The sequence below is a fragment of the Aristolochia californica genome, unplaced genomic scaffold (genome assembly GCF_029961685.1).
Source record: "Aristolochia californica isolate CCGP_79_NKW_82.1479 unplaced genomic scaffold, dmAriCali1.0.hap1 SCAF_3, whole genome shotgun sequence".
Classification (NCBI taxonomy): Eukaryota; Viridiplantae; Streptophyta; class Magnoliopsida; order Piperales; family Aristolochiaceae; genus Aristolochia; species Aristolochia californica.
The window spans coordinates 10,223,999-10,245,844 of record NW_027181992.1 but is presented as its reverse complement, the minus strand read 5'-3'; the positions used below and the strand labels follow the sequence as shown (position 1 = coordinate 10,245,844).

At 39.3% G+C, this 21,846-nt stretch overlaps 2 protein-coding genes across 4 annotated transcripts; both read left to right on the top strand.

Moving 5' to 3' along the window:
* The first annotated feature begins 4,021 nt into the window (after positions 1 to 4,021).
* Positions 4,022 to 6,828, top strand: LOC137959148 (protein TIFY 10A-like). Its single transcript, XM_068806475.1, has 5 exons — positions 4,022 to 4,473; positions 5,114 to 5,297; positions 5,683 to 6,197; positions 6,299 to 6,356; positions 6,447 to 6,828. The coding sequence occupies exons 1-5, from the start codon at positions 4,308 to 4,310 to the stop codon at positions 6,547 to 6,549; spliced, it is 1,026 nt and encodes a 341-aa protein (XP_068662576.1). The 5' UTR covers positions 4,022 to 4,307; the 3' UTR covers positions 6,550 to 6,828.
* A 13,007-nt stretch (positions 6,829 to 19,835) lies between these two features.
* Positions 19,836 to 21,643, top strand: LOC137959056 (trihelix transcription factor ENAP2-like). 3 transcript variants are annotated; one of them, XM_068806336.1, is made up of 3 exons: positions 19,836 to 20,549; positions 20,827 to 21,227; positions 21,312 to 21,395. In XM_068806336.1, exons 1-2 carry the CDS (start codon positions 20,043 to 20,045, stop codon positions 21,217 to 21,219), a joined length of 900 nt encoding a protein of 299 aa, XP_068662437.1. In that variant the 5' UTR covers positions 19,836 to 20,042; the 3' UTR covers positions 21,220 to 21,227; positions 21,312 to 21,395. The 3 variants fall into 3 exon arrangements, with proteins under 3 accessions (XP_068662437.1, XP_068662434.1, XP_068662436.1); XM_068806333.1 differs by having other exon boundaries at positions 19,837 to 20,549; positions 20,827 to 21,172; positions 21,312 to 21,643; XM_068806335.1 differs by having other exon boundaries at positions 19,837 to 20,549; positions 20,827 to 21,239; positions 21,312 to 21,399.
* The last annotated feature ends 203 nt before the right edge of the window (positions 21,644 to 21,846 follow it).

Below are 21,846 nucleotides of genomic sequence, written 5' to 3'. Positions count from 1 at the left end.
GCGAGGTGGAGCAAATAACAAAGAAGGCAAGTTTCCCTCTTTAGAAGATACCCGAGCTTTCTGTATTGCTTGACTTAAGGATCATTTATGTCACGTTTAGATTTATATGTCTTTAAGACTTGAGAAAGGTATGAGATCCACCTTTCTAGCTATTAGCCAACATGAGTTTCCTTTTTATTTGATTCATGATTGTTGATTAATGTCATGATAAGCTCAGGTTGGTTCTCCTCTCTCTCAAGTTGGTTCATCTTTGCCTCTGCTTGTTGCTTTGTTTAATCATATAAGAAGTGAATTAGTGCATGGTTGAGATTTGCTAAGCCTTGGTTATTGAACTTTGATACATTACTCAACTTATATATTGCATAAGAGCATTGTTTGTTTGATACTTGATGGTTGAAGATTACATGGGAAATAATAGTGACCTTCTTAAAATTACCACTATACCCTGAGAGGGTTGTCTAATTACCTGAGCTAGTCACAATTAGTTAAGAGGTTTTTCATTAATCGAGACCTCTTAGGACACCTTACCAAACCAGATCCACCTATTGATCAGGAGGACAACTCTTATATTAAATGGCTGAAGAATGATACATTGGTTAATAGCTGGCTAATAAACAACATGAAGGAGCATGTGACCAGCAATGTCATTCATCTTGAGACAACCAAGCAAATATAGGACACATATGCTAAATTATACTCGAGTACCGAGAATTTACAGAAGCTATATGTTGTGTTTCAAAAATGTTTAATACCAAAAATTCTTTAGCCCTACTCGACTAATATCTCGGTTCCAGAAAAGTAGAGGGAGGTCTTAGCAGCTGCTATTTGTTTGACCAATATTAAGCCATATCTCGAGGTGGCCAAATCTCAACTCTTTACCACTTCCATCTTTCGATGACATAAGTGTTACACTACTGCGGATGCTAGACCTCTCTTCCACCTCTCAGATAGAGGTATCATCTACTATGTACTTAGGTAATAGGGGTACACATTCTACCACCAGAGGAAGCTGTAGAAATTATAGAGGAGGCAGAGGAAGAGGTGGAAGAACTGGTTCTGGTCCTTTGATGACTGATAATTGGGTATGCACCTATTGTGCTAGACAAAATCCTCTAGTGAACACTTGTTGGAAGTTTCATGGCAAGCTAGAATGGGCTATTGCCAAACAGGTCTCAGTTAATAAAAATGAGAAAAATGAAGAAAAACCTAAGTTATAGAAAGGCAAGAAGACTATCTCAAATGAGGATTATGAATTATTATAAAGAATGAAGACCTTGATGGTATCTCCTCCTACACCTTCTACCACTACTACTGCCACCACTGCATCAGGTATGATATTTGCTACTTCCCCTTGTTCATCCCAGATCATTGACTCAAGGGCCTCCGAATATCTTATAGATAATAAGTTTCTATTACATTCCATGTATCCATGTTTACCAGAAAAGTTTGTTACCATAGTAGATGGATCCCAAACCAAAGTTCTTGGGAAGGGATCCTCCTCTGCTACACCCACACTTCCATTTACTGATGTCTTACTTGTTCCCGAGGTTTAATTGTTCTGTCACCTTCTCACCTACTTTTTGTGTGGGTGTTGAAGAGGAGTATAGTGGCATGATGTGATTTTTGCTTGATTTTTGTTCCTTTCTCTCCCTTCTTAGGGTAAAGGGTAAAGATATAATTATTGTTTTTCTCATTTATATAAATACATTGAGGGGGAGGATTAGGATGTCACTTAACCTAATCCTCTCAACTTTGGTTTCTCTCTTCTTCTCTCTGTCACTCTTGTTCTCTTGTTCTTCTTCTTCCTCCTCACTTCATCTTTGGGTTCCTCTCCCTCTTGTGCTAGTTATCTACTTTATTATTATGAGATCCTAAATCCAAAAAGGCACAATACCGTTGACACTTGGTTATATTGTTGGACCCGAGCCCGGCAACCAGATTCCAAATCAGTGCAACACCGTGTCCCACTCTGAGTTCGAAAATGTGTCCAATTCCGGATCTGAGTTAAAATTTATAGTTAAATCAATTACAAAACCAGTTCTTCCATGATCATTATGTAAGTTCAATCTCATAAACTTATTTTTGTTCAAGGAGAGATCACACGAGGCAATTTGGCTCGGGGTCTCCTCCCTTGTGTTGGCGTACATGTTTGCATTGGCTGTGTATCTTAGACCATCGTCAACTTTGAAAAATTTTGGCCATCCCCCAAAAACTCCTTTGAGGTCACACTGGATCCAATTAGTTTACTAAGTTATTTCAGTTAATCCGTCATAGTTTCCTTCTTATTACTATGGTGGTTATTTTTTTATTTTCTTCACTCCCCATAACCCTTTTACTTGTTTACTTTTCTCCTGTCATTCCTTTTGAGCCTTCTTTACCCCTTTAGGCCAATCCCCATAGTGCGTCGCTTAGGTTGATTTTTTTTTCTTCATATATGGGTATTTTTAACTCCATTAAGACTTTTTTATTGGTACCCATAAGGTGGTTTTTATCATTGTCCTTTGAGTGACAGACATTACCCCTTTCAGTAATTATCATCATTGTTTTGTTTTAAATCCTATGAGGTTGGTTTCGACTATTTTTTATCACCCATATTTTTTATCCTTTGAGAATTTGTGTTTGATTGACTACTTATCCATGGGTCACTTGGATGGAGGAGATAATTATTCCAGTGATTTTTTTTTTTATTATTTCAAGCTGGGATCACTAACGATACCTCCAAGCTTGAGGGGGAAAATAAAAGAAGTATAAATGATTCTACAAGCTGAACCAAGCCTTATCACTTTTTATTATTCTATTGATTGGATGTACATGTTCTTTAAATTCTTTATACGCATAAGAATTTGTGAGTATTGTAGTGGTTGCATCTTCTTCCATGTTTTTTTTAATTGTGTTAGAATTCTATTTGAAAGTTGAATGCTATAGTGGTTGCACGTCCTTCTAGATTTGAAGTAATGTTGAAATCATTAGAGGAGTACACTCTACAATGATGAATTCCACATGTTGTGGGAATTAAATTTTAAGTGACCAAAATATAAAGGCAAGGGGAGCAAAATTCGAAGAAATTTCTCTACAAGACCAAGGATCTTTTCTATTGCAAGCTGAAGTTATAAACCCTACCTTGATGGAGAATTTTGAAAAGCAGATATGGAAGAGCCTTACATGACTCTCACTGCAAGGAGTCTGTCAAAGTCAAAATTAATATAGTACAGTCTAAGAGGAGTCTCATGGAAAGGAGGTTTCACATTACAATCTCACTTTAAAGTTGTTTTAGTTATGTTAATATTTATTTATGTTTAGTTGTTTAATTATTATAAGATTTATCTTTTAGAGTTTGACTTTGGGTGTTACTGGGACAAAATATAGTTTAATTGTAATCTGATTATATTTGTTTCCTCTATTATAAATAGAGTCTCACTTTTCTCGGCTATAACTAAGTAAAAAATTATCTCTTTTCTAGACATTCAACAAATATTAACTGCATTTAGAGAAATATTTTTACAAAGTAAATAATCAAAAAATAATTTAATTAATAAAAATTGTATTGAAGAACTTTCAAATTATTTCATGTATTCTAACTAAAAACAATTTTAATTTAATTAATAAACAATTTAATTTAATTAATAAAAAAATTTATGCTCATTAAGAATTATAAAAAAATCAAACAATTTCATGTATTCTAACTAAAAAATCATCGTGTGACATACTAAGACGCGTTAAATTATAGAAAAAATAATGACTACAGAATAACCGCTCACATATTATACATGATATATCTAACAGGTAAATAAAATTTTTTAATTCAAAATTTAAATTTATTTATAATAAAATTTTCAAATTTTGTGGAGGATAATTATATGCTTAATTATTAAATGAGAAATGTATTTACGTTTTTGTCTTTAAGTCAATGAGTAAATTTATTCTTCCGTCAAATAGGCGTGCGAGTTGACGGAGACGATGACTCCGACCGACCGACCGACCGTCTCACCCTTTTAAGATCCTTAAGTTGTCTGGAAGAACCTGATTAAATTCTCAGAAACTGCCCATAGCCTCCGGGAGAGAAACAGATCACGTGCTTTAAATCTCTAGCAGGAAAAGTGTCCGCGACTGATTCAGTTGGGGCTAAATTACCATCCAAATTTAGGGAAGACACAAAGCGAGATATAGAAGAGAGTCAAAACCTAACAAAGATAATCGAACGGAGATCAGCAAAACAGATTTCGGAGCAGCTGGAGGAAGAACTGTTGGTTGGATACTGTGTCCGCCATCGATAGATAAGTGCCAGATCCAAGTTTATGAGGTGAATTATGTCAGGTCCGCAGGGTTTTTTAGACTTCCCGGGCCGGAAAATGACTAAAGTGCCGCAAAAATCGACGTTCTCACAGACATGTAGTCTTTTGAGCCAGTATTTGAAGGAGAAAGGGGGTTTTGGAGATGTTAGCTTCGGCATGAGTTGCAGTATAGATGCTAAAGGTACGGAAATGATTTATTTTCCTTTTTCCTACTTTTTTTTTTTTTGTCTGTTGTGTACTTGTTTCTAAGATCTAAGCAATTGGGGTTCAAAATTGTGTTTTCTTGAGGAAGCACTTTCAGATTTTTAACGTTTGACAGCTTTTCAAGATTTCAAGATCAAGACTAATGAGTCTATCTTCTACCTCCCTTTGTGTTTACAATTGCTGGATTTTTAGTGATGAGTGGAAAACATCTGAAAAGCTTTCACTTCCAGAAAAAAAAATTGGGCTACCAGAAAAAGAAAAAGAATATTTCTTGTTTTTCCATGGAATTTTGCAATGCTAGCTGATGGCGGTTTGTTATATTCAGAAGAGGAAAAGGAAGTAGTAGTTTACAGGTTTCTTTATCTATTCTTTAGACTATGAACCCTTTTTTTTTTTTTTTTTTCTAAAATTTCACAAGTGAAAACTGAAGATGTGTCCAAAATATCCATTCTGGAATTAATTTTATGTCAGGACGCGGTGATTACAGGACGTCGGAACAAGATCCCACCAGGAATTATCGTCTAGACGGAAGCTTCTATGTTTCTAATAATTCAAAGGGCTGTAATAATTGTATGAGATATTTCTGCTTATTTGTGTTTCTCTATTCTCTGTTTTAGGCAAATCAGAGCGATACCACTCGTCGGCTGCAATGGATTTGCTGCCGAAGATGAGCGCGGCAAGGGAGGAACCGGAGAGCAAGCAAAGTTCTTTGGAGCGAAATCTGGTATCGGTGCTCATGCTTGCTCAACGTGCCGGTCTTGGTGCCTCCCCTTCGGTGGAAGACGACCGGACTGAAAATAGGTAAGATTCAAGTGCCACGTTTCTCTTATCCTTGCCCATAGCCATGACTACGCTGCTCAGTACCAAGGAAAGTGAACCTTATTCCAGATTGATCTTGGAAACGTCTCACTGAAATGAAGGAGAAGTTTCGTTTTCGATTTTATTCTATACTGCTAAGGTTTTGTTTCTCCAGGGTTTACACCAGTTACTGTTGTGAACTTGTAATTAGCGTTCAATAAAGAGATGTGGATTCTGCGGTTTACAGCAGTTACAGTTGTGAACAGATCACAGTTCTTCCATTGCTTACTTTCGCTTTCCTTTTGTGGGCATTTCTAGGCTCAGATGCCAATTAGGGGGGAGGAATTTACTTGTGTGTGTTGTTAACAATTGTCATTTCTGGTTGCAGGTCTAGTGGGGCGACAGAAGGTGCTCAAATGACCATATTTTATGCCGGAAGAGTTCTGGTCTTTGACAATTTTCCGGCAGAGAAGGCGAAGGAACTCGTGCTTCTCGCCAGCAAGGGATGCTCGGAGAACACTGAACCTGCAACTTCCCTTCTTCCAACTAGGGGAAGCTCTCAGAATATGGGTCCACCCTCCCCATGTGTTCCCACCAGGACGAACTCCCAGAGTCTTGGGCCGCCGGTTTTAGTCCCTAACAAAATGAACGTAGGATCCATTTCTCCACCATGCTTGAGGAGCTCTCAGAATATAGGATCCGTTTCTTTCTCAATCATGGGAGTTGGAAGCTCTCAGAATGTTGGATCTTCTTCGTCCGTGGTCCATGAGCGCGTGAACCCATCACAGCACCCTAATCTAAACGAGCCCCCGCCACCAATCGAGCATCGTAATCCTGAGGTTGCTTCCTCTTCTGGCACAACTCCCCTCCAAGATAGCATTGACCGACCTGCGGATGGCTCCGGTAATTTCTCTGTATTAGTCGTGTAGGTGTAATGAAAGATGTTAACCATCAGTTGATCAGTATATAAAAAACTAATTTATTCCCCTGAAATCCTGTAACAGATCTCCCAATTGCAAGGAAGGTTTCACTTCATCGTTTCCTGGAGAAAAGAAAAGACAGGTGGGTAATTTTTTACGTAAAAAGCTGCGTCTGCACTGAATTCACCTGGACCACTTCTTGAATCCAAGATTCGTGTTGATCCTTGTGCAGGATCAACTGCAAAGCCCCGTATCCAGTGAATCAAGCTGCTGCAGCTCAGGCAAAGCCAGAAGAAAGCAAGTCATGGCTTGGCTTGGCTCCTCAATCAGATTAAACATTGAAGATCGAAGTTTCCAACAGCAGGGAGGTCAGGTAGTCAGTTGAATCTAGGACCGGCTCTGCGTCAGAATCAGCATTTCCTCCTGGTCAGTAAATTAGGACTTTCTTCTGCATCAACATCAGCGGAGATTAGTAGTCATCGCACTCATCACGATAAAAGCAAATTTTCAATTAATACCCTGTCAATCTCTCAACTTTCTCCTCTCGTCCCTTCTTTTCCCCCGACATGTGATTCATATTTGCTTTTAAAAAATTTTATTTTGTCTTTTCCAAAGGATCCTCGAATTACAAAGGGGAGGAGAGGGGCGCGACCTTCTTCTTCCTTTTCCTTCTCGGTAATCTCTGTGGAGGGGTTGTTGATCACTGTTGTGTGCGTGTGTTTGCTGGTAGGAGAATAACCTAGCTGGTTAGCCAGTAGCCCAATACTACCCATTTCTATCCAAATTAGACCGGGGGTGGATTGGAGTGGATCATATCGTGGGTTAGAATAATATTTTTGTGCTGTATTTTCCAACTTAGGTATAATAGACAAATATAAACTAACTTTAAATCTAAAACATTGTTTATAATGTGCATTTAAATGATGAATGAGACTTAGAAAAATACATATGATATGAATATATATGAAACATTATCACCTCAACAATTTCAATAGCTCCTAGTAATTTCATTAATTAGAACAAGTCATTGATTTGATGAATATAAATTGTAGTTGAGGAGTCGACCACTTCCAAAAGAACCGACCTTTCCTATATAAATATGAATTTATCGAATGTAAGGCCTAGATTTGGAAGTTATAGATCTTCAAAATGTGTAACCTACGACCATATTTAGAAGCAAAAGTAGAAACATTTACATTTGTAAATCACTCAATATGTAGATTAGTGGTAGTTGTTGAAAATCCATCAGGGTCTAGATGCTTGTACCTAGTAGTACTGATAACAAATCCCAAGTGTTATACATTGGACCCCTTGGGTTTGTTACTATAGTGTACCTTTGACCTCTTGAGTTCTACTTCTGTAGATGCTATTTGACATTTTGATTTAGTGAATTGAATTTCAAGGTGCAAAATGCCTTGCACATGGATGTAGCAATCATCTGAGAAGGGTGTCAACCATTATACAAATATTTGTGTATCATGGATGATTGTTTTGATAGATATTTAACTATTTGGATTTTATTAAAAAAATTATAATAGCCACTTAAACTAATAAACATGTTCACTACCCCCACTATCCCCCCCTATACATTTATCTTTGTAGGATGTAACATTAATGTAATAAAAACAACTTTAAAAAGATAAGTTGCAACCAACTCCTAACAAAGTAGTTGTTACTTTTCTTCTTCACTCTATCTCATTAAAACTCATGATAGAGTCTCTTAGTCAATATTGATTTAAAAGGATGGTCAAATCTAGATGTTGCGGTCACAAAATTGTATTAAAATATAATCTGAGAAACATCAAGGTAGTACTTAAAGGACTCGTGAAAATTAGTGGTGTGTGAACCATTTATTCATGCGCCAAAACATGTAAGCAAGGTAGAAACCATCAAAGACAACAAATAAACCATCGTCGTAAACCAACAAGATATCATTAGCAAGTCAATCATCCATCGAACAATAGCAAGTTTGGAATTCTAAAAATTCATAACTACGGATCCTGAAAATCAATGCTCTGATACTATATTAATTTTCAAGACTCCATGAGTTACATCATGGAGAAAGAAGAAGAACACACGTTGGGGAGAAAAGAGGAGGAAGAATGGGGTTCAAGACTTGGTCCAAACTCTCCCCATTAAGCTCTATTTATAACTGATAAAAATATAATATTATAATCATGCCCTTCACCCTAATAAAAGTAAAGAAGAAACAGTATATATAAACTAATTACATCAATGACACCCGAATTACATCATATCATCCAACAATCTTGATTTACAATTGAATTTTGGATGATATCTTCTAAACGCTCAATGCACATCATCTCAATGGCAAGCGCTCTAAATGTGTTTGATATTTCTTTTGTGCATTATTTGAGCCATGTCATATCCAAGGAGGGGTTTTGATCGAATTTGACAAACTCCAAACCATCCAGGACTAGCCACAACCTCCCTCTTTAAAGCAATAAGGGGTTTCTTGAGATTAACGGGTTATTATTAGTGTTTTGTAAAGAAGTATGCTGCCATTACTCATCCACTAACTTTTTTTTCTTGAACAAGATTCATTTGTGTGGATAGAGGCCGCTGCACATGCCTTTGAGAATCTCAAACATTGGATGGCCTCCACCTTGATACTTGCCTTACCCAACTTTACAAAAGTTTTTGTATTGGATTGTGTAGGGGTTGGAAAAGTTGTTGTTTTTTTTTATTGAAGAGGGAAAACCATTGTTTTCTTGTGATACCTAATTTTACACTTGTTGATTTTCTGGACTCTATGAATTTAACTCATGGAGAAAAGGAGAGAAAAACTCGTTGGGAGAAAACTAGAGGAATAAAAGGTTATGGACTTGATGTCATATCTCTCCCCCTGAAGCTCTATTTATAAATTAATGACACTACTGTATTACAATAATACACCTGAACTTAGGGTTTAGGGTTTTAACCCTAAAACTTTAATCTAATTATATCAATGTCATTTCTATGAGATGATCCTTTATTTACCATCCTGTCATTATTGTATGTGGACCTATAGGCCTTCACCTTGATCTGTGGGCATTGAGCCTGCCTTCTATATCTCTTGGATGCATGGGTCTTCCTTGGTCTTATGGGCTTGGGCCCTATCTTCCAACAATACTAAAGGGTGAATCATCACTTGGTCGACTTATGAAAAAGAACTCTATGCTTTGGTCCAATCTATACAACATTGGAAGCCATATTTGCTTGGGCAAAAATTTATTATTCTCACTAATCATTCCTCTCTCAAAATTTTGTTCCAACAACAAATTACTACACCAATTCAACACCGGTGGATTGTCAAACTCATGGGGTATGATCTTGATATTGTCTATAGGGGTGGATAACAATGCAACTAATAGCCTCTACAACAGTATGACTCCACGCTTCACATTTTATGTGTTTCATCTCCCACGACCCTCATATCCAATATCTTTTGGAAAGGTAAATGCAAATCCTTCTTCCCTTCCTCATTATAAGGAGATATTTCCTTGTCAATCTTCAATAATTGAGTGGTGGTTCTGTCCACCAATAGGTGTTTGATCAATAATAATGTGAGCAACACACATCTCCCACAACAACACATGAAAGTTTTCTTAAAACTTAGAACAAGACAAAGACTTCATTTGTTTGATAGGGGTTGAAATCTTACGTTGAGACATATGTTGCAACTTGTTCTATTTGCCAACAGATTAAATATGCTATTTCATCTCCAGTTGCATTGTTATAGCCCCTTAACAATTCTTGACCAAGGATAGGAAGATGTATCTATGGACTTTATTGAGGGCTTATCTCCTTCAAAGGCTGGACCTTATCTTGGTGGTGGTCAACCAGCTTAGCAAGTATGCTCATTTTTGTCGTGTGAAACATCCTATATAGCCAAACACATCTTTGAATTGTTAGTCACTCAGGTGGGTAAACTCCCTGACATGCTTCAGTTTATAGTCTCAAATAATGAATCTATTTTTTTAAACTCCTTTTGGAGTGAGGTTTTTTGTTTTGTAGGGCACAACTTTCAAATGAATATTAGCTATCATCCTCAAATAAAGAACTAAACTGAGGTATTGAACTATTTTTTGTAGACATACTTACTGGGGTTTGATGTAGAGAAACCTAAGTCGTGGTTATGTTTTCTTCCAAACACTTCCTTCCATTCCTCTTTGAAGACGTGGAAGATAATTATGACTTTCCAAGGAAGGACAAAATGAAGTGTTGTAGGAGAATTCAGCCCATTGAAGGAAAGATAATTATGACTTTCCAAAAAACCCCTGCAAGTACGCCTCCAGGCAACAATTCACCTCCACAATTTGGTCATCCATTTGAGGATCATAGACAATGCTCATTTTCTAGGTTGTGCTTTACAAGAAAAAAAAAATCACTCCAAAAGAAGCATAGAAAAATAGAGTTTCGATTCGAGATTATGAACCTAGATATGCCATGTGGTTTGGCCTCCTACGTGATATACAAGTCAGTGATGTGTTTGACTCTATAAGAATGTTTCACACCACTAAAATGAGCTTACTTGTTGAGTCGATTGACCACAACCAAGATAATGGTTTGGCCCTTGGAATGAGGTAAGCCCTCTATGAAATCCATAGATACATCTTCCCATAGTCAATAAAGAATGTGTAAGGGTTGTAGGAGTACCTATGGAGAGGAAGTAGCATATTTAATCCATTGGCAAGTTGAACAAATTGTAATATATGTATTAACATAAGATTTCAGCCTCGCCAAAAAGATGAATTTTTACCCTATTGTAGGTTTTAAGAAAACCTTCATGCCCCCACCTTGGGAGAGTTCTATAGCTCTCAAAAAATCTAACTAATCAAACTCCTATTGGTGGATACAACCACCACTTGATTGTGGAACAATAGCAAGGAATCGATCTCTTCATAATGAGGAAGGGAAGAAGGATCTGCTTGCACCTTTTCCAAGAGATCTTACATACAAGGGTTGTGGAAATAAGCAGCATTGATCTCACCTGAAACAAAGGAAGAGGTGAAACACGTGGCATGGTAAGTGTGGAGTCATACTTCCTGGAGTGGCAACCAGCTGCATTGCTTTCCACCTCCTTATAGACAATATCAAAATCGTACCCGCTGAGTTTTACAATCTACAGTTGTTGAACTGGTGTTGTAATTCACTGATGGAGCAAAAAATTGAGAGAGGAGTGATCAGTTCAAACAATAAAATATTGCCCAAGTAAATATAGCCTCTAATGTTTTATAGCTTGGACCAAAGCATAGAGTTTTTTTCATAAGTTGACCAAGCCAGCATCTGCCCTTTAAGTGGACATCTAAAGAAAGGAATTCCTTTACCCTCTTGCATCAAAACAGCACATATTCCAACCCACGGAGCATCACATTCCACTAAAAAAACCTTTTGTAAAATCAAGTAAGGTTTACCTGGGTGGAGCTCATACAATGTTTGAGATCCTGGATGACTTTGAGTTTGTCAAATTCAGGTAAAGCAAGTGCCAGGGTCAGTCCTAGATGGCTTGGAGTTTGTCAAATTTGGCTAAAACCCCCTCCTTGGATACAACATGGTCCAAATAATGCATAGAAGTAGAAGCAAAAATGCATTTAGAGAACTTGACATGGACATGATGTGCACAAAGAGTTCAAAAGATATCATGCAAGTAACCAAGATTTTCATCCAAACTTCGACTATAAATCAGGATGTCGTTAAAAAGCACTAGCACAAACCTCCATAAGTAGGGCTGAAAAATATCATTTATAAGGCATTTGAATGAGGCTGGGACTTTAGTTAAACAAAAGGCATCACAAAAAGCCAGTAATGACTGTCATGAGTCCAGAAGGATGTTTTCTCTATATCATCTGTAAGCCATATTTGATGGTAGCTAGATAGGAAATCCAATTTGAAAAAAAAATAAAAACCCACTGAACCATGCAATCCATCAAGCAATTCTTCAATAATTGGGATATGGTATTTATTTTGATGTTGCTAAGGGCTTTGTAATTTATGCAAAATCTCCAAGAGCCATCTTTTTTCTTTACCAACAAACAAGAGATGAATAAAGATTGTTACTTTGGCAAATGATGCCTTCCTGCAATATTTGTTGGACTAACATCTCAATATTTTCCTTCTATATAAAACGGTGCCTGTAGGGCTGAATAGTTTTGGGAGAAGTCCCTGGTTGTACTGTGATTCAATGATCTTGAGGTCTCCTCGAAGGTAACCCAATGAAAGTGGAAAAAAACATCTCTGTATGAGCCATGGATAGCAGCTACTTGTGGACATGAATGTAACTCAGCAGAAGACAATGTAAGACCTAGCAGCATAAGCAATACTACCTTGTCCATCTTGGGTGACCAGGGTCATAAGGGAGTGGAACTTATCTGTTGTACCTGCCTCCTACTTGAGCATTTTTTTTGTTTTGTAGCAACTCCATGTAATCTTGCTAACCTCCTCAATTATATTGATCCATTGGATGCCTAACACCATGTTCTACACCCTTGGTAGGTAACACATAGAAGTCAGCAAAAACTTTTGCCCCCTGGATCATAATCGACACATCTACAGCCTTAGAAGAACATGGTATCTTCGTTTCTTGCCCCACCATAATAAAAAAAAAATTCAATTTAAAGAGAGGAAGTCCCAAGGTCTAGGCTACCTTACCATATATAAAGTTGTGTGCCACCACTGTGGATCAAAATCTGTACCTTGTGCCTTTTAACCTCACCATCCAACTACATGGTTCAAGGGTGGAAGAAACCTGAGTGTGCATGTAGAGACACTTTGGAGCTTGGATCCTCTTCCTCAACAACTTCAATTAGGGGCATGGGATCTGGCTCCTCATCTTCTCCCTCGAGTAAATACATTAGAATTCATTTGCATCAATGGCCTGACACAAAGTTTTCTTCACAATTAAAACATTGCCCCTTACTCTTGTGTTTGTCCATTTCCTCAAGAGTGAATCTCTTGAAGAAACGTCTAGAGATTGATGTTTCAATAGGAGAAGATTTTACCAATGTGGGGACATTAGATGTTGGATGGGATGGTAAGCTTCTACAGGGAGGCCAAAGCAACGGTAACTTTCTTCTTGCACTCTTGGATGAAATACTCTTACCTCCACGGCCAATTTAGGCATGATTCTTCTTATATAACTTCCCAAGTGAATATATGTCAGCCATTGGATATGATTAGTGATTCACTCGAAATCAGCATGATACTTCTTGATTGTTCCTATTTGTTTCAATTTGGCAATGAGTGAATCAAAATCCTGACACTGAGTTGATCCAAAATGGACACACAGAGCTTGTACAAAGCTCTGCCAAATTATGAAGGGTTTGGCCCTGTTATGCCACTAAAACCATCATCATGCACCTCCCTTTAAATGGCAAGACCCTAATAGGACCCATTGATGCTCCTCGATCCCATGAGAAGCAAAGAATTGCTCAAGCATATAAGTCCTCTCAGTTGGATCATCATCGAACTTATACTGAGGAAAAATGTAATCGTCATATGAAGTTGAATTGTGCTAGGTCTTGTGGGTAGGGAATTTTCTCAAATAGGTGACGGGTTGGATAAAATGCTAGAGTTGTGTTCAAGAGAAGCTGGGTTGAGGATTGTTAGAGGTGCCATGGGAGCATAGGATGGTTGCATGAGTGTTGAATATAGGATTTCTGGGTTGTAGTAATGAGGATTGGAGGGCTAGGTGAAAGGATGTATAGCTACGGGGGTGGAAATTACAGGCTGAAATTGATGACTCGAATTGGAGTTCAATTGTAAGTTCTGAGGTAGAATCGAGGGTAGCAATTGTGGAGAGGGGGGGGGGGGGGGGGGAGGGGGGGTGAGGGGAGAGGGGACGATGAACTGAACTAAGCTCACCAATTGCTCCAGTCTATCGCTCGAACTCGAGACTTTCTCCTTTTGTTCACACATATTCAACCAATTTTCTAAAGGATGTGAAGCAGCAACCTCTTGCTCCATTTCCATTGCCCTTGTGTTCACCGTAGCTAGAAGCTAGATGTTCCCAAGAAAGATTGCTCTGATACATGTTGGTAAGATCATTAATTCCGTTGCAAGCTGGACTGAATTCATGAAGAATGAAGGCTGAGAGTGGGGGGAGAGAAGGGAAGATCGAGATTGAGAGAAAGACAAGGGGGTGAACCAGAAATGAGCCCCCTCCGTTTCACTTTTCCTTATTTATTACAACTGGTACTCGTTACAACTCATGGTCAGCTTCAGTCAAGCTAAGTTTTACATTTCCAGCATTCTTAAATATAAAAATAGATAACTACTGATAAACTTTATCATTTCCTCAGTTCTTGGAGGAAAGTTAGATAGATGGACGGAGAGATGACTGTAGATGGATGTTTACTATTAAACATAAAGGTATATAGCACTATCAAAAGATATAACACTCAGTTAGTAGCTATGGGATATACCCATATGTTGACTGAATAATGAAAATTAGACGAGACCAATTTACAATGGTTCGGTTGAGTCTACGTCCACCGGAGCGACAAGGATAAATCTTCATTAATAATGATCAGAGTTACATAATCCTTATATAATATTAAACCCTAGAGGTATTTGAGCCTTGTACATTAATAACCATGTACATTAATATCCCCCTGTACACAAATACCCCTGTACATTAATATCCCCCCAACCTTATATTATATGAGCCATATGCTCAACAATCTCCACCTTGGCGAATATTCACCCCTTAAAAAAAGAAAACATAACTTAAGGACTCCACCTGGAACAATAGGTTGGGGATCGTCTCTCATCTAGCAACTGGAGACATTTATCAAGTCCCTTATCGCTCTTTTCCCCTTGGGAAGCTCCACCAACTCCCATGTCTGGGTTTTATGCAAAGACTCCATCTCCTCCACCATAGCACCCATCCATCTACTTTTCTCCTGGCTTTGCACTGCCTCCTGAAAAGTAGTAGGATCAGCACTACTAGTAATAAGCGCATAAGAAACCAAATCTTCAAAACCATACCTAGTAGGTAGCTTGATAGTGCATTTGGGTTTGTCTGTGGCTATACGGTGATGCTGTTGTTCACCTGAGCTAGAACTTTCTACGTGCTAAGTATTTTTTTCTCTACCATGGTTCTCTAGCTCTACCAGTACCATATGCTCATTGGTGCTGTAATTTTCTGGCACTTGTTTCTCTTATTCTTGAGTACGCTGCAACATGACTTTTTCATCAAAACCCACATCTCTACTGATCACCGTCTTGTTTACCTCCGGATCCTAGAGTTTGAAGCTTTTCACCCCTTTCTGATAGCCCAGAAAGATACACTGTCTAGACTTCGCATCAAGCTTTGACCTCTCCTCAATAGAAACATGTACATAGGCTGGACAACCAAACACTCTCAAGCCAGAGTAGTCTACCTCACTGCCTGTCCACACCTCCTTTGATACTTTCCCATCTAGTATTGCTCTAGGTGATCTGTTAATCAAGAAACATGCCATATTTACTGCTTCTATCTAGAAGTTCTTTGCAAGCCCTGCATTCAACCTGAGACATCAAACTTTTTCAACTATAGTTTTGTTCATCTTTTCTGCCACACCGTTCTGTTGTGGTATCTTGCGTACTGTGAAGTGTTTCTTAATTCCATGCTGCTCACACAACTCCTTGAACTTTGAGTTTGTGTACTCAGTACCATTGTCTGATCGGAGGCATTTAATCTTCCTCCCTGTCTGGTTCTCTACTTCAGTTTTCCACAACTTAAACTTGGCAAACGTTTCTGATTTGTGCTGCATGAAGTATACCCAAACTTTTCTTAAGGAGTCATCAATAAAGGTCACGAAATACATGTGTCCTCCTCGAGATGCTACTCTTACTGGCCCCCAAACATCTGAGTGAACATAGTCTAGAATCTCCTCCGTCTTGTGTGTGGCTGCCTTGAACTACACATTATTATGTTTCCCAAGGACACAAATCTTGTAGAAATCAAACTTGCATGTTTTGATACCCTTCAATAGATTTCTCTTATGAAACTCCTTCAACCCACACACTCGTATATGACCTAACAGCATATTCACAAGACTGTATAGTCTGACTCAGACTCTACAACTGCAACTCCACCTACAACTGTGATACCTTGCAGTGTATAGATATTGCCAGATATTAAAGTCCCCAATGAAATCAGATTCTTTCTTAAATTAGGTATGTGTCTAATATCATACAACGTTCCAATCACACCATCAAACATTTTAATTTGTATACTCCCTATTCCAATAATTTTGCATAAGCATCATTACCCATCAGAACAGAACCAGAGTTTACTAACCTGTATGTGATAAGAGCATGCTGAATCCAAAATCCAGGAATCTCTGAGATGATCTGAACTGGATGAGATAGAAAGCATATCCCCGTCACTACTCTCTGAGTCTTCTTCTTCCACTACATTCACATACTTTGATGGACCCTCTCTGTTCTCTGCGTTCCTTTTCTTTTTCTCTAGACAATCCCGTTTTATGTGCCCCTTTTTCCCGCACTTAAAACATGTGATATCTTTCCTATTCCTGGATTTAGGCCGAGATTTGTTGTTACTCGATCTACTCCGAGACTTGTTTCTTCCATGTTCTTGGTTACCCACCCTTCACCACAAGTCCTTCACCTTGTGAAGTCTCATCAATAGTTTTCTTCCTTTGATGGAATCCTAATAGAGCATTTGTGATTTCCTCCAATTCGAGAGTTTTTTTTCCTCACATCAGAGTCGTAACCAAATTTTCGTACGTAGGAGAATTCGGTAGGGAATTCAGCAACATTAACGGCTTATTTTCGTCTTCGAACTTCACATCAACCCGCCTCAAATCACTAATGAGCTGATTGAAAACGTTGATATGTTGGCTTAGATCTGAGCCCTTTGTCATTTTAAGACCATACAGTTTCTGCTTAATATAGAGCTTGTTCGTCAATGACTTGGACATGTACCGACTTTCCAGTTTCAACAAAACTGCCGACGGTTATTCCTCATCCATGATGTGATACATCACATCATCAACCAGACAAAGCCTAATAGTCGCCACAACCTTTGCTTTCATTTCTTTCCAATCCATGTCATCCATTCCTGCCAGTTGTTTTTCATACAACACCTTTAACGTGCTCTACTGCATTAACAGATCCTTCACCCTCCTATATCGTAATCCAAAATTCCCAATGTCGTTGAATTTTGCAATATCAAATTTGGCAGAAGAAACCCCAGTCATCATAGCCTAACTTGGGTCTCGATGAGACGAATCCAATACCTCAAAATCACTTTAATCGGACGTCAAACGAGCTATCACGAGCCACAAAACCAGATCAATCGACCTAGACCAGTTGAACGAAAACCGAGCCGGGTTGAACGGACCGCGTTAAGTGACGACTCGGCCCGTCGTCTTCTTCCCCCCTCGCTGTTTTAAACAGCGCGGGAAGAAGACCAACTTTCTGCGGCGACGACGGCTGGGGGCGGCGCTCGGTGGCGAGGAACCGGTGCCGGAAACGGAAGCTTGGGCGGCGTGCGGTGGCTCTGAACCGGCGACGTCAACGGAATAAAGTCTGTGACAGAGTCGTCGTAGTCAATCTTCTGCGGCGAAGGCGATGGCCCCTGGGGGCGGCGCGCGGTGGCACGGAACCGGCGACGGCAACGGGAAAACTTCGGGCGCACGGTGGCAGCTGGGGCGACAACAATGGGAAACTTTCTCCTCTTCTCCGAAAAACGAAAAGAAACAGAGCGTCGCATTTCGTGTCTCCGGCAACGGTGACGTTCCCCCTCTCGGTTCCGTCGTCCCGCGACCTCGTCTCACTGCTGCCCCGCCTTGTCTCACTGCGGCTCCGTCGTTTTCGCGAACCTTGTCCAAGAGCCCGGTCGAAGCCTTCCTCTGCATGGTCGCCTATTGAAAAATTTTTTTCTCTATTTCTGGATAGTTTTGTCCGGAAATCCTCATATGCAAAGCTCAGATACCAATTGTTGACTGAATAACGAAAATTAGAACGACGAGACCAATTTATGGTGGTTTGGCTGAGCCTACATCGACCGGAGTGACAATGATAAATCTTCACTAATGATAATTAATGTTACATAATTCTTATATAATATTAAACCCTAAAGGTATTTGTGTTAAAAAGACATAAATACCCTTATACATTAATATCCTCCTAACCTTATATTATATGAGCCATATGCTCAACACCAAATATGTGGAGTAGACTGTGGTGAGCCTTTGACCCTAGTTGCTAGATTGAATTCAGTTGGGATTTTGATATTTGTGGCAACGAATAAAGTTTGGAGTTTTCTATGAAGAATTTTATATGGGGTTTTGTTGCTCAAGGTGAGTCAAGTTTGGTGTGTAAATTGCACAAGGCAATTTATGGGCTATAAAAAGAAAGCATTTGAGCATGGTTTGAAAAATTCTGAATTTTGGATTTACTAAAAGTAGTTCAGATTAGTCAGCATTTATTTGGAAAAGGGTGTCTGGTTGTGTGATATTGATTATATAATTGTGGATGAAATCATTGCTTTTGAAGATGATACTTATGGAAATATTGAGATTAAAGCTTGCCAACAAAGCTTTTTTCACACAAAAGAATTGAGGATTCTAATATTTTTAGGCATTGAGATAGCTAGGAATAAGTCAGGTATGCTTCTTCCTCAAAGAAAATATATTTTTGATCTTCTAAGTGTGACTAGAGTTTTGGGGACCAAACTAGCAAATACACCATTGGAGGCTAATGTGCACAGTGGGATTGGTTAGTAGATTTAAGGAAATACTCCAAAAATTCATAAGGAGACAGTTCGCAAAGTCCTTGGTATTTAAAGGAAGAACTAGGTAAGAGGTTGTTTTACAAGTGTCATGGTCATGTAGAACTTTAAGGTTACTCAAAATTAGGAGGATATATTTATAGTTGTATAAAAGTGTTTATAATAACTGCAATGCCATTGAGTCTACATGCTTCAAAAGGAAAAAAGATATACACCAATTTACGTAATTATAATTTTACGTCATTTCTATGAAAGTTCTCTTTATTTACTATTCATGCAACCCCTACACCCGTGGGTGTCTCTTAACGGTCATTTAATTAGAGAAAGGAGATATGTTAGAGCAAAGGAAATATGTAATTTTACATACATGAGCTTGTATGTGAGTGTCTGCAGTTTCGTTGATTTAATGAGTCTTAAGGCTATTTTGATAATTATAAAAAAATACCTAAAATTGTCTCTTCTCTTCCTTTCGTTTCTTCTTCCTTCTTCTCAATAATATTGATGACGCGTTAGGGCACTTTTGCGGTTTCGCACTACCAACCGAGTAATGAGAGACTCCACTGAAGCCATTAGCAGTGATGGGACGGGGGATGGGCTCCATTCGGTGACGTCAGCGCACTGCGTCTGTGCGCGGGAGTGGGTGGCAGCACCACGTGGATGGACCCCACCTCTCCCTTGGCTTCATATCAACGCTAAAGACCAAACCGTCACGAGAAAGTATCCGGGACCCACTTAATCGGATATTCGGACCCCGATAAATATCGAACGGTCGTAGAGAAACCGCTGAAAAAGTAGTGGGCCCTGATAGATGATTCTCATTTGAGAACTTTCGACCATTCAGTAGCCGTCGATTAAAAGACGATAAATGAGAGGAAAAGAAGATCAAATTCATGGAATGATGAAGGCAAACGAAGAGACGACCACCTTTGCTGCCCACTAACGCAATGACCTCCAATTCAATTCATCCCAGTGCCGATAGTGCTACTCCCTTTTTCTGTTTTCCGCCCTGTGCCTGGCCTTTCTGGGTCTCTTTTCAAACACTGCAGCTCTGGCTAGCGGCGGAGGACAGAGATAGATGGGGGAGAGATGGAGAAACAAGAGCCGCTGGACAAAGACGAGTCTCCATTTTCTGGTAAAAAGGAGGAGTCTAATTTGCATCGGTTGAAGCGGGATGAATGGAGCGAAGGGGCCGTGTTGAGCTTGCTGGATGCGTATGAGTCGAAGTGGGCGCTTAGGAACCGAGCAAAGCTTAAGGGTCACGACTGGGAGGATGTGGCTCGCCATGTCTCCTCCAGGGCCAACTCTACCAAGGCTCCCAAGACGTCGACGCAGTGCAAGAACAAGATCGAGTCCATGAAGAAGAGGTATAGGTCTGAAGTTGCAGCACCGGACCCCACGTCATGGCCTCTCTTCCCTCGCCTCGATTTGTTGCTCCGCGGGGGCGGCGGGAGTAGCGGCTGCGCTGGTGGGACCCCGCAGATACAATCTCAGCCTCAGCCTCTCATGCTACTCGACCCGCCTCCGCCTCCTTCGTCTCCCAGGTTGCTACGGCAGGACTTGCACGAATTTAATGGTGGAGGAGCAGTGGCCCAGGTTTGTTGCTGAAATGTCCCTTAAAATATCCCCCTTCTTTTTTTTTTTTTTTTTTTAAAGTGTCTACTATCTCTGGTACGCTATCATTCCATTAGACTCCTCGACCTTTTGAAACAAAAACTTAAAGCAGGTTTCGCTAATTCGAAACGAAAAGTTGAAAGAGACGTTCAACAAATGGTTTCCACTAAACCACCCAGGCTTGAACCCAGATTGGACGAACCGTGACCTATACCCCATTTATCTTCTCGCTTCTTGCATTTCTAATTTAATATTTCAGGAAGAAGCAGTGGAAACCGACACCTTGAAGGACAAAGAGGAGGAGAAGAAGATGCCACTGGAAAGAGAAAGCAGTACCCCAGAGTACGATGGCCACAGAGAGACGTCAAAGACGAGGGTGAAATTGAAGAAGAAGAGTAAAAAGAAACACAAAGATGAGTTCGAGGTGGCTGAGAGTGTGAGGTGGTTGGCAGAAGTCATGCTTCGGTCTGAGCAGGCAAGAATGGAGACCATGAAAGAGTTGGAGAGAATAAGAGCAGAAACAGAATCCCAAAAGGCAATGATGGATTTAAAGCGAACCGAGATAATGGCCAACACACAGTTGCAGATCGCTCGAATCCTTGCAGGTAAAGAAGAAGCAATCGACTCTTCTTTGAGAATTGGGAGGAGTTAAAGCAAGAGGTAGTTTATCAGGTAAAGGTTTGAAATCCTCACAGGTCCCTCTCACTGTAAAGATGATTTGAAACGTTATTTTTCACTGCGCAGGGAAATGCCATTTGCAGCGAAAGCTTAAGACTGAAGATCATGAGAGCCAAACCATTGAAGACGACCCTTCATGAGATCGTTTTCCCCTCCCACTGAATCATGTTAACCACCTGTTTCAATAATGTTTGACTGCTTGATATCCTAAAATAGTTCATATGACATTAAATTTATATCAAATACAAAAGATTAGCTCTCACTGATAAAAAAAGACCAGAAGACTGCTTCTACATGTATGAACATAGAGAAGTAATAAATATGGTTATCCATGTGTACAGAACTTGCAGTGTGCTTATCTTTTCTTGTTCTCTAAGCTTATATATCCGGTTTCAATTCTTTATTCTGAAGGTTTTTTCGTATCACCTGACTAGAAAACAATGTTTGAATTTGATCGAACATTAATTATATCAATGTATCGGAGGTTTCGGCATGAAAGTTGCTTTCAAAAGGAAATAAACCCATCTCTTTTCCTGGAAAGAAAAGATTAAGCTTTCTGTAATAAAATAATTACTTTAATGGCTTAAATCGTTAAAGAGGA